The 15,000-nt window shown below is 42.6% G+C and overlaps 2 protein-coding genes across 2 annotated transcripts in view; one reads left to right on the plus strand and one right to left on the minus strand.

The window, feature by feature from the left end:
- Positions 1-10,422, minus strand: part of col4a4 (collagen, type IV, alpha 4) — a 46,415-nt gene extending 35,993 nt beyond the window's left edge. Inside the window, exons 1-4 of the mRNA XM_076975844.1 lie at positions 10,129-10,422; positions 8,578-8,735; positions 8,121-8,163; positions 295-366 (exon numbers count right to left, since the gene is read on the minus strand). Of these exons, the coding sequence (XP_076831959.1) occupies positions 295-366; positions 8,121-8,163; positions 8,578-8,621 (159 nt within the window). The 5' untranslated portion in view covers positions 8,622-8,735; positions 10,129-10,422. The remainder of the gene's footprint in view (positions 1-294; positions 367-8,120; positions 8,164-8,577; positions 8,736-10,128) is intronic.
- Positions 10,359-15,000, plus strand: part of col4a3 (collagen, type IV, alpha 3) — a 44,148-nt gene continuing 39,506 nt past the window's right edge. The window contains exon 1 of the mRNA XM_076975843.1: positions 10,359-10,732. Coding sequence (XP_076831958.1) covers positions 10,664-10,732 — 69 coding nt within the window. The 5' untranslated portion in view covers positions 10,359-10,663. The remainder of the gene's footprint in view (positions 10,733-15,000) is intronic.

The following is a 15,000-nucleotide window of genomic DNA, read 5'->3' on the forward strand; positions in this document are numbered from 1 at the left end:
CTGATGTACTGAGCTCTACAACTTGAAACCAAATCAGCTGCTCCTTCATTACCCACTAATTAATTAACCTCCAACTTTGAGTGGACTTATGATTAAGATACAATGGACATAACAGTAACAATAGTCAGAAGAGCTTAAAGTGAAAGCCTACTGTGAAAGGCTATTGTGTGTCAATAAAGTCCCACAAGAAGAACTATGACTAAACAAATAACCATCTGATTGACGTGTAACAATACTGAGACTGTGAGGTCATAATGATGTAGATATGAGGTCATAATAACATCATTTGCTTACTCTGGCTCCTTTGAATGGGAAGCAAGGACACTTGCTGCAGTCTCGTCCCACACATGGCTCTGATGTCCTCCCCTGAGAACAATAACGCAATCACCCGTTAGGGTCAGGAGCATAGTTAAATAACAACACTCTCATAACACACACAGACACACACTTGTATTTGTACAAACCAATTTTGAAAAGGAGTATGTGAAGCTCACATGTAAGCCATACACAAACGTGAACGTAAGCATGGACATCACATCATCAGCTGCCCTGGGGACATCATGACTTGTGGCTGATATTTTCAAAACAGATCACCAGTAAAAATGAATAAATGAAAGTTTGGTGGCTTTGGAGTATAATACAAGTGCTAATTAGCTAAGTGCTAAAAACATGCTAAGCTAAGTAATTTTCAATTACTTTTTTTTTTTTTGCGATACTGAACAACAAGCACCAACTAACACGTCTAATGGTCTTTAGTAAGTGCATTTAGGAAAGCGAGACTGCTTAAGACATCCTTTTTCTCATCTGAGCAGAATTCCACATCATTTAGTGATCTGCTGTGCAGAATTCCACATCATTCAGTGATCCGTTGTGGAGAATTCCCATCTGCTGTGCCTCTCACATGCAGCAGCCTGACGAGACGGTACGAGACAAGACGGTACGAGACCAGACGGTACGAGACGAGACAGTACGCGTGAGATTCTCCCTTCCACAGCTATGCACGCGTGCTTTTGGGGTAAGACAGATAGAGCAAAGTGGAGGGTGGGTGACGGAGAAGATGGAGAAGCTGTTAGAGATCGAAAATGGGTTGAGTGGGGTGGGGTTGTTTAGTCTTTACAGGTACATGGGTATGTGGAGAGAGAGGAGGAACAGCTTGAGATAAACTGTGTAATCAGACATCATTCTTCCTGGGAACAGCCATAGCTGTACATCTTAGACGTACACAGACCTGAAATAAAAACACGCGCACAAAATGGAACAAGACACAGTGTTGCAATCTTGCGACGGTTGCTTATTTTTAAGTGCCCCGCATACACAGATCACAGCGAGTTCAACCTGGTGATCACTTCTTCAACACACTCCGGAGCCATCAGTGAACTCTGCGCAACAGCAGAATTGCTAATATAGACAGTACAGCCGACAGTGTGCTCCTGGCACAATCACTAGCATGCTGGCTAATGCATGGATCGCTTTTATCTATCCATCTATTTACAACCTCTTATCCGGGTTGGTCCACCGAGACCAAACAGATCAACCTCAATAACATCAATAACGGAGTATGGATACAACACCCAGGAGTGGAGCTGCCATCATCACCTCATGGTGATGACATTAACTGTCATGCCAAGACAGAAGCACCGACCATGGGGTCTCAAGAACAGGTACTAAGCACTAGGCCATTCAAAGCCATCGCCTAAATCTCCAGACAGTTCAGCACACAGTAGCAGCATGTACCACGCTGGAAGCAACTGCACGCACTACATGTAAGACTGCATGCCAGGCCTGTCTGCTCGTCTCAATGGGAGCAGCTACAGAGAGGTGGAAAACAATAAAGACCAGTACAATCTCTAGATCCAGACAGACAAGAAACCGACCAGACATCATGATAGCAGATAAGAAAACAGTAGCAGAAAAAGCAGTGGGAAGATGTGTGTGATGGAAACACTCAGGGAAGGAAGTTCAGAAAATACCCAAAAAGTAGAAACAGAGAAATTGGACGGTATAGGAGCACTCGGCACATGGCACACACACACACACACACACACACACACACACACACACACACACACACACACACACACACACACACACACACACACACACACAGAAACCCCATTATCTAAACCCAAGAGCTTTAGATAGCTTTAGAGTCACAAACTGAAGTGAAGACTAGTAACACAATAATAATAACCAGGGGTGCACATAACATTTTTGGTCTAGTTCTCAAAGGAGCACCTAAAGATGTTCCTTGGTGCTCACATTTTACAATTCAGGAAATACTACAAGCATTCATCATCACTACCCTCCTGACTGCTCTCATCACCCTCTTCCTCCCTTTCAAACATGGTGGATGATGATGAGGGCTGATTTAGCCTACGATGAGCTGTGTGCATGTATAAATCACCAGCTGCCTTTGGGTCAAATGTCTCTGTTGTGATCCTAGACAAGATGATGTGCATCAGTGATGAGAGTTGCAAGTTTGATAGGTGGGATCTGTACTTATTTTTTATCATATGGAGATGTGAAAATCCCCTCTCACATGCAGCACTGCTCAAGGGCAGTGTAAGGGACAACAGAATGACTTTGTGAATGTTGGAGTAACTATCTGGATTGCTCATCTTCACTATGTTGACCAAGTCATACACAGAGGAGGCTGCCAAACGCTTCCCTGACTGCTTTAAACGCAGCCATTCTCTTAGAATGGCAACAGACAAGCTGGCCTCATATTTCTGGAGCATGTTATTCAGTGTTTTGTTACCAAAACTGTGGAGGTGCTGCATTTCTTGAGGCCAAGTTGAAGGATCAAATACTAAAAATTGATCGCATGATTTGAGTGATTCATATCTGCTTTCAAACTCTTGAATTAAACCTCTCAATACATCAGACTTGTCCCTGTCAGCAACAGCATTTGAAACAGCTTCTTTCCTGTACTCGCCTTCACTGTCAAGCAGTAGTGTCAGCTGTCCAATAGCTACCATGAGCTCATGCATTCACCAATAGTCAGCTTCTCCTGCTGGAACATGAGAGATGTGAAGTGCAAAATCTTTCCAGTGTCAAGCATGTTGGCTAGAAAACACTGAAAACGCTTTGTGCCTATATGTTTTAGGTCACTGTCATCACTTATAGCCACATGAATTTGAATGGCAGTTAATACCAGGGTTGCCAACTGCGCAAACACGCTTCACGTTGTAATTCACGTTGCGCATCGATAATTTTGACCACGCATGCGCACCTGCGCACCACTTATGTGCATCCCTGACAATAACATTACATAAGATTAAGAAACATTACATAAGATTATGATAACTTTGAAAAACTGTGAAAAGGTCTAATGTGTATTAATTTCAAACGGTAACGTGAGGAATAGTTTAAAACCAGATTTGCATTAGTGCATGTACTCCAGTATTATGTCCATTTGATTGACAAGGCTGTATTAACATATGCAGATGCAAATAAAATCATCTAACCAATGAACGGACTAAATTCCACAGCACTTCCTGTTGCAGGAAAAACACACAGCAGAGAGTACAGAGTTGACCAAATATAGAACACACAATTCTATGAACAAATTAATACATTTCCATTGAAACATGCAAAAAACCCAAACAAACAAAAACACCCGCCCAAAACCATACACACAAACACGCAGATGCACAAACATACACGCACACACACCCATTCCACACATAAACAAACAGTTCTATGATTAGAGCAGTAATTATTGCTAAGGAGTCAGAAATGCAAAGCTCTGTGCCAAAATCTACAAACAGTGGATGAAAATGAAGAGAGTGGAAGTGCCTGCATTCTCACACACACACGCTCAAGCAGGCAAACATTCTCTCTCTCTCTCTCTCTCTCTCTCTCTCACACACACACACACACACAGAATAAAGCCCCTCCAAAAATACAGTTTCACATTATGATTCTAATGTTGTTTTCCAAGTGTTCCATCGAACATCACTACAATCAGTGGAGCTTACACCGGAGTTCAGGCGAAGACGTCATTTTTTTTCTCTCTCACACAACCGCAAATATGCGCACACACACACACACTCTGTGCATGGCAGCTGTTTCAGGGGGATAATGGCTTGCATGAGCTCTAATGTTCTGAGGGGTTGCAATGACTTCATTTGAGATGGAGCATTCTGGTTGGACGATAAGCATGCTGATGAGCTTTGAGAGATTAGAGCGTTCAGGTACCAGGGGTGATGACCATCAGCAGCTTTCTCCTACTCTACACCTCTCAACAATCTCCTTATCTCCCTCTCCACTACTTGGAACATCTTACAGTAGAAAAAATAGGGTGGGTGGGTGGGGGGGGGGTTGTTAGCGACATACTTCTGTGTGAGCTACAGACCAACAAGCTACAGTCTGTGATTTAACCAGTCAATCTGTGATTTAACCTGTCTTTGGTTAATATGTATTTTTCTATCAAATAGGTAATTGGTAGGTTGGTCATTGCTTCCCATCACAAAGTTTGTGTTCAGTGCTTGGAGGGGTCCTGATGTATCTGTGTCCACCGTCTGCATCTCCTACCTTTAATCAGCCATAGATAATACCACCCGAGTCCCAGCACAGGTACACGTGAGCTGCTGCGGTCTGAGAGGATGCAGTTCCAACACCTGCTACACCTTTTTGAGTCCTGATCAGCTCCCTGCTTGCATCACGCAGCTTTGAAACCCTCGCCTGGGTGCTCTTGAGACTTTAACATGCACTCCACCATCATATCCGTCATCAGCCTCTGTCACAATCTCATTTCAGCTGAACTGGCAACCCGCACCCACCATCAACCTGCTTCCTGAGGTCCATCAGCTATAATCTCACTGACAGCTGTCATGCCATTTACAGGAAGAAAGTGATGAAAATGTTGCAGACATCCATTAGAGTAAAAAATCCCTCATCTTAGACGACATGTCATTACAATGATTCCAAACCAGATTACAAACCATTAAAACTGTCACATCAGAACGATTCCTTTAGAAACAGTGTTCTTAGATCAATCCCATTAAATTATATTATATCCCATTAGAATGATCCCATGACAACCATACAATCAGGACCATTTCATTAGAACCCATTCTAATTAGAACCTTATCCCATTAGAACCCGATCCCATGAGAACCCGTCAAATTAGATTTACAGCAGTTAATGAGACCATGCTATTTTCTGACCCAATGCTGTCTATGATTAAAATCTCAAAGAATCACTGGACCATGCAGCCATGCTTTAGACAATACATTACATAATAAGACATAATAGTTACATAATTCGACTATAATAGCATTTTTCCTACCAGAACACTAATTCTTGGAATAAAATACCAACGAGCTAGCAATTAGCACGATCCCATTCTTCTGTGATTGACGCTTCTACTGCAGTAAGTCGACACGGACTACGTGAGAAGTGGGAAATATTTGATTTGAGTGAAATCAAAAGAATGTAGCCCGTAAACGACTTAAGAGTTTTTCTCCGTATCATCTCAGTTTATCATTTTGTCTTTGTTAATAATCAGACACACACAAACATAAAAGGGAATACCCGATTCAGGTAACACCACATGATCTCAGACACAACACACCGGTCCCATCCACCCAGGTGATAACAGTGTGTTGTGGGCAATTATGAAGACAGCTAGACACGTGTGATACAGAACAAACAAACAAACAAACAAACAACAGTCTGCAAAAATGTAAATGAATGATGAATTAATCGATGCAAAATCTATGAAGAGCACAGAATACAAAACTGAACCGGAGACAGCCTGCTCAGAGATAGAGCCAGGACCAATTCCAGTACAACCAGTACATTCGTTTCATCCATTCTCTTCCCAGCTGTGTCTAAACTACCCCTATTTACACTGGGACGACACTCTTAACTTAGAGCAAAGATATATTCCTTAAAAGTACTCATTTTCAAAATAGGCTTATAGCATACATGTATACACCATACATACTGAACAGACTCACGCTGAAGAGTTCAGCGAGTACTACCAACATGAAAGGACCATTAGTGAGAGCCCCAGCTGGAGCAGACAACCTGGACTCTGTCATCTGCTGTGCCAGCTGCTGGTCTTGTTTCTCTACTAACCATCACTTCACTACCCTTCTGCTGCCAGTATCTCCGCTCCACGCCCCTCTCCCCCACCCTTCACCTCCACCTGTATGCCCGCTACACCCAGCAGTGGCAACAGGATACAGAGTAGACATAACCTTCTACAGAACAGCAGATAACATAGGAGCACAGGCACAAACACACACACACACACACACACACACACACACACACACACACAATTAATGGTGGGTTGGACGTAGCCATGGTGTACTGAAAGCACGTGAGTGGCGGGCTGGCTGGTTTATGTGCAGGGCCTCATGGGAGTCGGCACCCACAGGAGATCCAGTGCTATATCCTGGTGTCCAGGCTGGCCCTTGGTGACAGTGTGTGCATGTGCATTCAACAGTTATTCCTGGGAAGAATGGCTCAGTAGCTTTAGTCAGAGTCTTATAGTGCGTGATAACTTAGGGGTGGGGGAACTGCATGTCAAATATTTTAGAGTAATTAAGACAATTTTCAATTTTGTTTGTTTGTGTGTGTGTGTGTGTGTGTGTGTGTGTGTGTGTGTGTGTGTGTGTGTGTGTGTGTGTGTGTGTGTGTGTGCATATGTGCACGCACTGACAGCATCTGTATTCTGACACCTGGTGATTTGGGTTCAACTTTATGATTTACTGACCCCATCTCAGAAAACCTGACAAAGCACCTGGGGCATACAACACACACACACACACACACACACACACACACACACACACACACACACACACACACACACACACACACACACACACAAAATAAGAATGTACCCACAATCTTTTTCTCACTTTCACAGAGCTGTCTCTCTACTGGAGTCTACTGACTCTTCTCTGTTCCCTCTCTCTTTATCTCTCTCCTCGTCTCCAGGTTCACCCCCTTTATCCCTCTTTGGCTCTTTATATCCATCTCTCCATGCTATTTCTCTCTATGCTCTCTTTCCTTTTGCTCATGCACTCTCTCTCTCTCTCTCCCTCTTTGGGCCCTCGACCTGTTGAGCTGTATTGTTTACACTGATGAAATGGATGTCTGAATTCCTTGTTCCCTGTGGATAGGTATGGATCCGCCATGTTGCCTTATCTCCTTCAGAGTTATTCTGTCCTCCCTGCCCCCAACCATACCCCACTCCCCACCTTTCACTTCATTCACCACCACCGAAAGAATGCCACCTATCTTCCATCTTTCCTCATAAGTAATGTTCTGTATCGAGCTGTGGCTCCAAACATCAACGGATTCTCGACAGAGTGAGACAGATTTATGGTTTTAGCTGGGGACACAGAGCCCAGTAGGGCTATTGCGAAGATCAATGAAATCCACAGGTACTACAACACAAGTGTGCATGTGTGAACGCGTGCACGTGTGCACACACACACACACACACACACACACACACACACACACACACACACACACACACACACCACCCATACTGTACTCTCCCAAAACACACACAACCAAATTCATAACATGTATCCTGAGATCAACTGTTAATTTAGCACTTTATGCATTCACTGGGAATCATTTAGGTCTGCACTCTTTCCCTCACCCCTACACACCTGGAGCAATCCTCTCCTTACAGGCTGGGCTTAACAAAAGCACACGGGCTTCTGTTTGCATATGCCTTCATAACCCCCAGGGGATCATGTACCACTGGACTTCAAAGATAATTCCAGGTTACTGAAGCTTTGATATCTCAGCAGATTTCGTTGCCATTTTTATCAAAATGCAATCAAACACGGTGTCCCTCACAATCTGCAAAACTTTATCAGCAACCTGGAAGCCATTCACTTGTTGCACCAACCAGCATGGAGAATCGATGTTTTCAGAACCATTTTTACAGTCCTACAACTATTTGTATAGGCGATAAAAGATCTGGTGGAATTTCTGCTTTTTCTATTGTCTATGTTTCATGTAAAACATATTACCAAAGTCAATGGAAATGTAACTTTAATAGAGGAGCTGTAAGGCAGAGGCTTAAACAAACAAATAAACAACAACAACAAACAAAACAAAATCCAAAGTGAATAACTTACCCCCTGTACTGTATTTCTGAATACATGAGCAAGCAGGAGCGACCTACAGAAACACAGTGGGGATGGGGCACATCAACGCAGTACTCAAAGGAACAAGTATAGCCGCAATTCTAAAGCGAACATTTCAGGATTTGGTAAAACATAATGGGGAAGCAGGAGAGATGTTACCCCCACACCTGCATCACCAGCAAACATCACAACACGCCATTCCAAACACTATCTGACTCAGGATAGGACATATTAAAAAAGAACTTTGCCACATTACATGGCAGAAAGAAATGAAAGAAATGCAGTCTCTTATAACAACATTATGCTATAAAAAAATTATATCCCACGTGGGACTATTTGAGCACAATTTTATGCACTGTCCAGATCTGCCTCAATGAGTGTGGAACAGGACAGTGGAAACCTGAGGATTCTGGGTAAGGTAGTTCTGTCAGACAGCGTGCACTCTCACCAAAGAGGGATGTTCATCCAGCCAATCCAGCAGGGACGTGACATCTCATTTGCCACTTAGGGCGTGGCCTGCTTCTAATAGGGCCCTCAATCTCCGCAAGGGTTTGACAGGCAGAGTCAGCTCTGTTGGTCTGCCTTTCGATCCCCTGGCTGACACTCCTAAGCAAACATAAGACAGAATAAATGAAATTCAGAGATAATGAGAGATTCAGGAATGGGGAAACATGTTCAGCTTTTAGATGCTTTTAGTCCAGTCTCTACCCTTCTCGTATTCACAATATGAGGCAGAAACACAGAAGTTAATGGAACACACGTCTGAAACACAGATGAAGTGAATAGATTGTACTTGCATATCTGTGGCTTACTGGTCTTGGATGAAATAGCCTAGATCTTTCCTGGTCGCTTATTTTTCAGTCAAGACAATGTCAGGGCTAGCCAGTCTTGCTTTAAAGTCACCAAAGTACCAAGTAACATCAACACTGTACTATGGAAACAAACCAAACTTTCCCAGACAAACATCTAAAAAATGCCACCATCAGCAGGAAGACAAATGTCTTTGATAGACTTTCAAAGTAACCATAACTTACACATATTCTCCTTTACCCACTGGTCAGTATTTCATTATGATCAAAGTTAATGCATTTATAGTTTCATTTCTTATTAGGGCACCATGTCTTCAGTTCTGTATCTGACATGGCTGGGGACTGACCTGCATTCAAGTTCACCAAAATCATTTGCGTTTTCTGATCATGTGCACACCGCACGCGTAATCCATACAAAACACTCATTTCAAATTTGCTGGATTGTTCGTTTTCATATTAGAGCCTTCCCCCAGATTAGATAAACCACTGTAAAAGCCAGTATTGTCATTGCTTAAAATCGATGTTATGCAGCCTTAGAAATCATTTCAATCATGACTAAGGTCCAAATGTTAGTTGTTACAGACATTTTAGCACCAAATACAAGGATCTGTATGCATACTAAAGGCAACTTAGAGGAACGCGTGTAAAGCAGATTTAAAACGCTGTTCAACTTCAGCAGCTGCTCAAGGCACGCGACAAGCAGGCGCGCGAGACCTTAGACGCTCCCTCCAGAACGTCTAATTATGTTACAGTTCCTTCTGGACGGAGGCATGTATGAGGGAGTGATGTTAGAAGATGGACATAATCAGACAAATCCGAGTTTCAGTAGTGATGTGCAGCCATGGGATCAGAATTATGACCATATTGGTTGGATATGTTTCTCAGTTTAACTGTGTTCTGCTTGCATAAAAGAAGTCCCAAACGAAGAGCGTATAAAAATATTTATAGTTCCCAGTTCGAGTATAATTAAGCACGCTTCCTGCGGGAAATGGTCATCCTAACTCTAACTCAAAATGTCAGGCTAATATTTTGGGTGGAAACAAGGTAGTTTAAATTTAAAAGAAATCAACACCAGCAAGTGTCAAGTCAGCTGTAGGTAAGGAATATTAAGTTGTCAACCAAAAAAAAAAAAAGCCCATCGTGCTAGAACCGGAAATTATTAGACAGAACTTTTATTTAAATGGCCTTACCTGGTCTTGAGCACCACTTCACATTAACACGCAATAATAAAAACATGTAGAGATGAGGGTACACGGCGAAAAGTTAAAACAGAAACACTGCGAACTTTTAACTGTCAGAGAAACCCCAAGTCTCCAGTTGAGCGGGTACCGTAATGACGGAGAACCTGTTCGTCTGACCGATGTAGTGGCTACGTTTTCATTTCATTTGCGTAATTACGCTCCAGTTTACGGTAACGCAGACTCTCCAAAATAAGCCTCCAGTAAAATATAATATTTCATATATTCTTCGGCCTCGCTTTCTGTCCTCCCTTATGGTGTGTGGCGTGTGGTTTACTGAAGGCAGGTGTTAATAACGCTGATATGACAACAGGTAGTGGGGGTTCATTGGGGGACAGTGGCAGCGCAGGTGTGGCGACCCTGTGGTGACTTCCAACTTGGGACTGGTGGGAATCTCCATGATTTACAAGCGGTGTAGAGGTCGGTCCATCGTTTGAGGGGGAAAAGAAAACGTCTACTAAGAAAGTGAAGCGGGGTCGATGTAGAAATGAGCGTCTTCATGGCACTCCTGGGAATAGCGCTTCTCAGCCTTATAACGCCCGCCACCACCAAGGGAGTAAGTAAAGTGTTATGAACTTTCCTCCACTCTAAGAGTTTTTAAAACTTCATTCTTAGGAAAGGTCGTAAACAGATATGTTTTTATTAAGAAGATTTTAACATTTCCTGAGGTAAGATTGAGTTTTCATGCATTTCAGGCACGGGGAATCTCTTCTGCGTTTCTTCCGTTACATTTTATGAGGCGAATGGTCAATTCTGCACGAGGGATTCTAACGGAAAAGCGACACTTTAAACCTAAATTATTTTATTTTTAAAACCTTAAAATAAACATCACATGATTTATAAGGGAAAGTCAAGGAAACTACCCTTTGGCATTGATGTGTTTTTAATGATGAATGATGTTGAAGTTGAAAAAGAGTATTGTTGAACAACCCTTGCAGTTTATACTGAAATCCAGTAGGAGCGCCGTAGAGCACGTCACAGGCTGCTTGCTTTGCAACTTTCAAGATGATATGTGACCAGACTTGAATTGGTTAAAAATCGAAGTTATATACCATATGCAATGCTGGTAAGGTGTGCTTTCTCAAAGTTACACAAAGCCACATCTGTACCTAATGTTGGCCATGCAGAATCTAATCACACAACACAGTTTACTGCAGAGTGACTGGACCTTATTTATGTCAACTTTAGAGAGCATGGCTGTCATTTATGTCTTGTGTATTGTTGGTCTAATTTGGTTTCATTCAATGTTTATGATCAGCGTCTTGCTAAAACTGTCAGTAAACGTTTCAAGTCTGTGCCTACTCAGGGCCTACAGAACACGTCATTCAAACAGGCAGCAAGTTTTCCAAGAGCTGCACTTCATGATTTTTCCTGTGACAGCTTAGGAAATTCAGGAATGACTAAAGTACAAGGACTTACTTTTATAGGTCAGTGGCAATACAGCCATAATATCTACAATCAGATGCTTGCTGGCAATGATCTCTTTCATCCTATAGTGTCTAAAGTAGGGAAAGACATTCTGGTTTGTTATTCTAACCAGCTCACCTGATTCCATTTGCTGGACCAGTCTTCATACTGGTCATTATTTGTATTAATTTGTCCCTTTGTATATAGAAAAACTGCAGAGCAGTAATCACTGTGCCTGTCGACTACATCAAGAGTTAGTGTTAGTGTTTTATGTTTATTTGTTTTGTGTATTGAACTATGTATTACATTAAATTACATTTACATTACATATATAATGTAACCCTGTTATATGTGGTTTTTAGTTCTGTATTGACAGTACTGAAATGTTCCAGTTATCCATGTTGTTATAGCAATAAAGCACTGAACTGAACTGACAGGAGTACGTAGATGACACTGTCTAACACTTTTAGATGCAGAATACCTCACAGGATTGTTTGTCTGTCTCTCAGTCTGTCACTCCTCATTTGCATAATAAATCTAAAACTTGTAAGGCACTTTAAACTGAATAATGCTAAAATGTGATTCTCTTAAATAACGCTAATGTTTACAGTATTTTGTAAATACCAAATTTTCTTTACTATCTTTACATAATGTGGCCTTTCAAATTATTGTCAACTGCTGTTGTATACACACACACACACACACACACACACACACACATACACACACACACGCGCGCGCACGCACGCTCGCACGCACGCACGCACGCACACACACACACACACACACACACACACACACACACACACACACACACACACACACACACACACACACACACACACACACACACAGGAAGCATCCTTTAACAAGTTAATCTTCTTGACAAGCCTTGTTTTAACCCTCACTTTAACAGATACTTACACTTATCCTGGGCCTCAACTGACAGGTCGTAAAACAAACCTGAAACCATCTCTTCCAAGTCCGAGTGCGGTGCAGATGGGCTGTGCTTCTGTTTTGTGGTTGCAGTGAAAGTGGAAGTGCTGTGGATGACACAGGAGGTCTTAAGGAATTTGTGCCAAAGGTAGCCAAGAGAATGTTGACAGACAGTGATTGAGAGGCTGAACAGCTGGAGAAGCTAGCTGATTCAACGGCTCACGTGGCCCCAACTTCACAGCCTACAGCAACGCACCTTTACCCTGTCACACTGCTCTGTAATGTACTGTCTGCTAAACGATAATCTCCTGGACATTTGGAAGCTGAGAACATGTTATTATTAAATCCTACAGGTTTCTGACCCATATATACGTCTCTTAGATGGCCTTAGGCGGCATGGTGGTGTGGTGGTTAGCACTGTCGCCTCACAGCAAGGCGGTCTGGGTTCGATTCTCGGTCTGGGCTGCTCTGTGTGGAGTTTGCATGTTCTCCCTGTGCCTGTGTGGGTTTCCTCCGGGTACTCCGGTTTCCTCCCACAGTCCAAAGACATGCGTGTTAGGTTGATTGATCACTCTAAATTGCCCGTAGGTGTGAGTGTGTGCGTGTGCGTGTGTGTTGGCCATGCGGTGGACTGGCGACCTGCCCATGGTGTACCCTGCCTTTGCCCGGAGATGCTGGGATTGGCTCCAGCCCCCCCGTGACCCTGACTAGTGGGATAAAGCGGTTCAGATAATGGATGGATGGATGGATAGATGGCCTTATAGTTTTTGTTGTTTTGAGCATCATCCTCTCTCTTGCTGTTTGTGTTAACTACTTCTGCAAGAAAATGTGATATAGACATCCCTATATGTGCAGCACTTACAAAGTGACCTTTCTTAACAAACCACACACGCAACATTTTAAAGTGCTCTATCTGGTTGATGGTTTCTGTAGTAGTTGAGGGATATTTTTGGCAAGGATAATTCTGGGATGTCTTATTCGATCGGGCTGCCATAGTTCTGCTGTAGTATTTTCTGCAAAGCCAGTCAGAACCCGGGGTGACGTAACCCCGCCCTCTTACACACCCCCCGTCATGTTTCATGGTTAGGATGAAGTTTAGATGGACATGATGCAGAGAACTCCAGTGGATTCTGGAACGATCAGACATGTTTACTTGTCGCACGTGTTGTGATGTGGATAACATTTTTGAATGGATATAATTGCCATTTGTAGCCCTCAGTGTAAACGGAATCACTCATTATGACAAAGCGAAAATACTTGTCACATATTTTAATAGTTGTAACTCTCTAAAAATGTTTGGATGTGTTAAAGCAGGTGCAGTTTAATCTTTAAGGTGTTTTTGCAATGCATGTCAGTGTGCGTCTATGTCAACCCATCCTCATCATTTTCTGTACAGCTCCATATCACAGGTAGACATCTGTTTATGCAAGCTCCATCTTGTCTGTTTACTGCCCTTATCCAGACACACATACACACACATGCACACACCAATAATTCCAGTAGCTACAGTTTGTATATTTGCAAGAATATGTAGGAACCTCAATCAAGAATATGTAACATGTGAGGTCAAGGCAGTATGCGGACACAAGCAGTCATATGAATGTAGCTTTATTAACTGGTAGCGCTACATAGACATGCATTCCTCAAACAAATGGCCCTTGGGGGATCACTGCGATCTGTAGGCAGTGAACATGATAATATTTTAGTTGATAAGTATAGCATAAAGAAAACAGTAAGCAAGATTTGTATTCAGTGGCACATAAGCATGTAGTCTTCTGAAATACCATTACTGCTCATCTGGAGTTAATTAAAGATGAGGGTTCCACATCACAGGTGGAGCAAAGTCCCGTGGGTGCATGACACACGTTGGGTGTTGTGATGGAGGAGTGGATGGAGGAAGTGTAATGGTATAGCACTGCTGTGCAATCTCACAGCCCGTTTGGCTTGCGCTCGATGAAAGGCAACACGTTCCTAAGGATGCGAGGAAGTTCGGTGATCGGGTGTTTGTGAGCTAAAATGTGAAAGAGGTCAAACTGCATCACATTTAACAACAGAGTGGCTCAAACAAATAATACCAGTATTTTAGACTGAAGTCCTGACTCAGGCCGACCAAGACCTCTCAAAATCACACCTGAGCTTTTTAATGCCAAGTTGTTCCTAGAGGTATAATAGCTGAGCAGTGATGGCTGTTTGAATCTTTTGCACATGAAAGAACTGTGCTGTGCATGTCTCTGTCATTTATCATTATGATACTGTATAAGTGATGATAATATTACATCATTTAAGGTTTTATTAATGCATATTTCCAGGTGGATTCCAAAGGGTTCAGAAGCGTTTCTTGCATATGTAAAATAAAATAAAAACTGTGTGCTTGTGTGTGTGAGTGAGTGAGTGAGTGAGTGAGTGAGTGAGTGTGTGTGTGTGTGTGTGTGTGTGTGTGTGTGTGTGTGTGTGTGTGTGTGCGCGCGTGTGTGTGAGTGA

The sequence above is a fragment of the Brachyhypopomus gauderio genome, chromosome 16 (assembly GCF_052324685.1).
Source record: "Brachyhypopomus gauderio isolate BG-103 chromosome 16, BGAUD_0.2, whole genome shotgun sequence".
Lineage (NCBI taxonomy): Eukaryota > Metazoa > Chordata > Actinopteri > Gymnotiformes > Hypopomidae > Brachyhypopomus > Brachyhypopomus gauderio.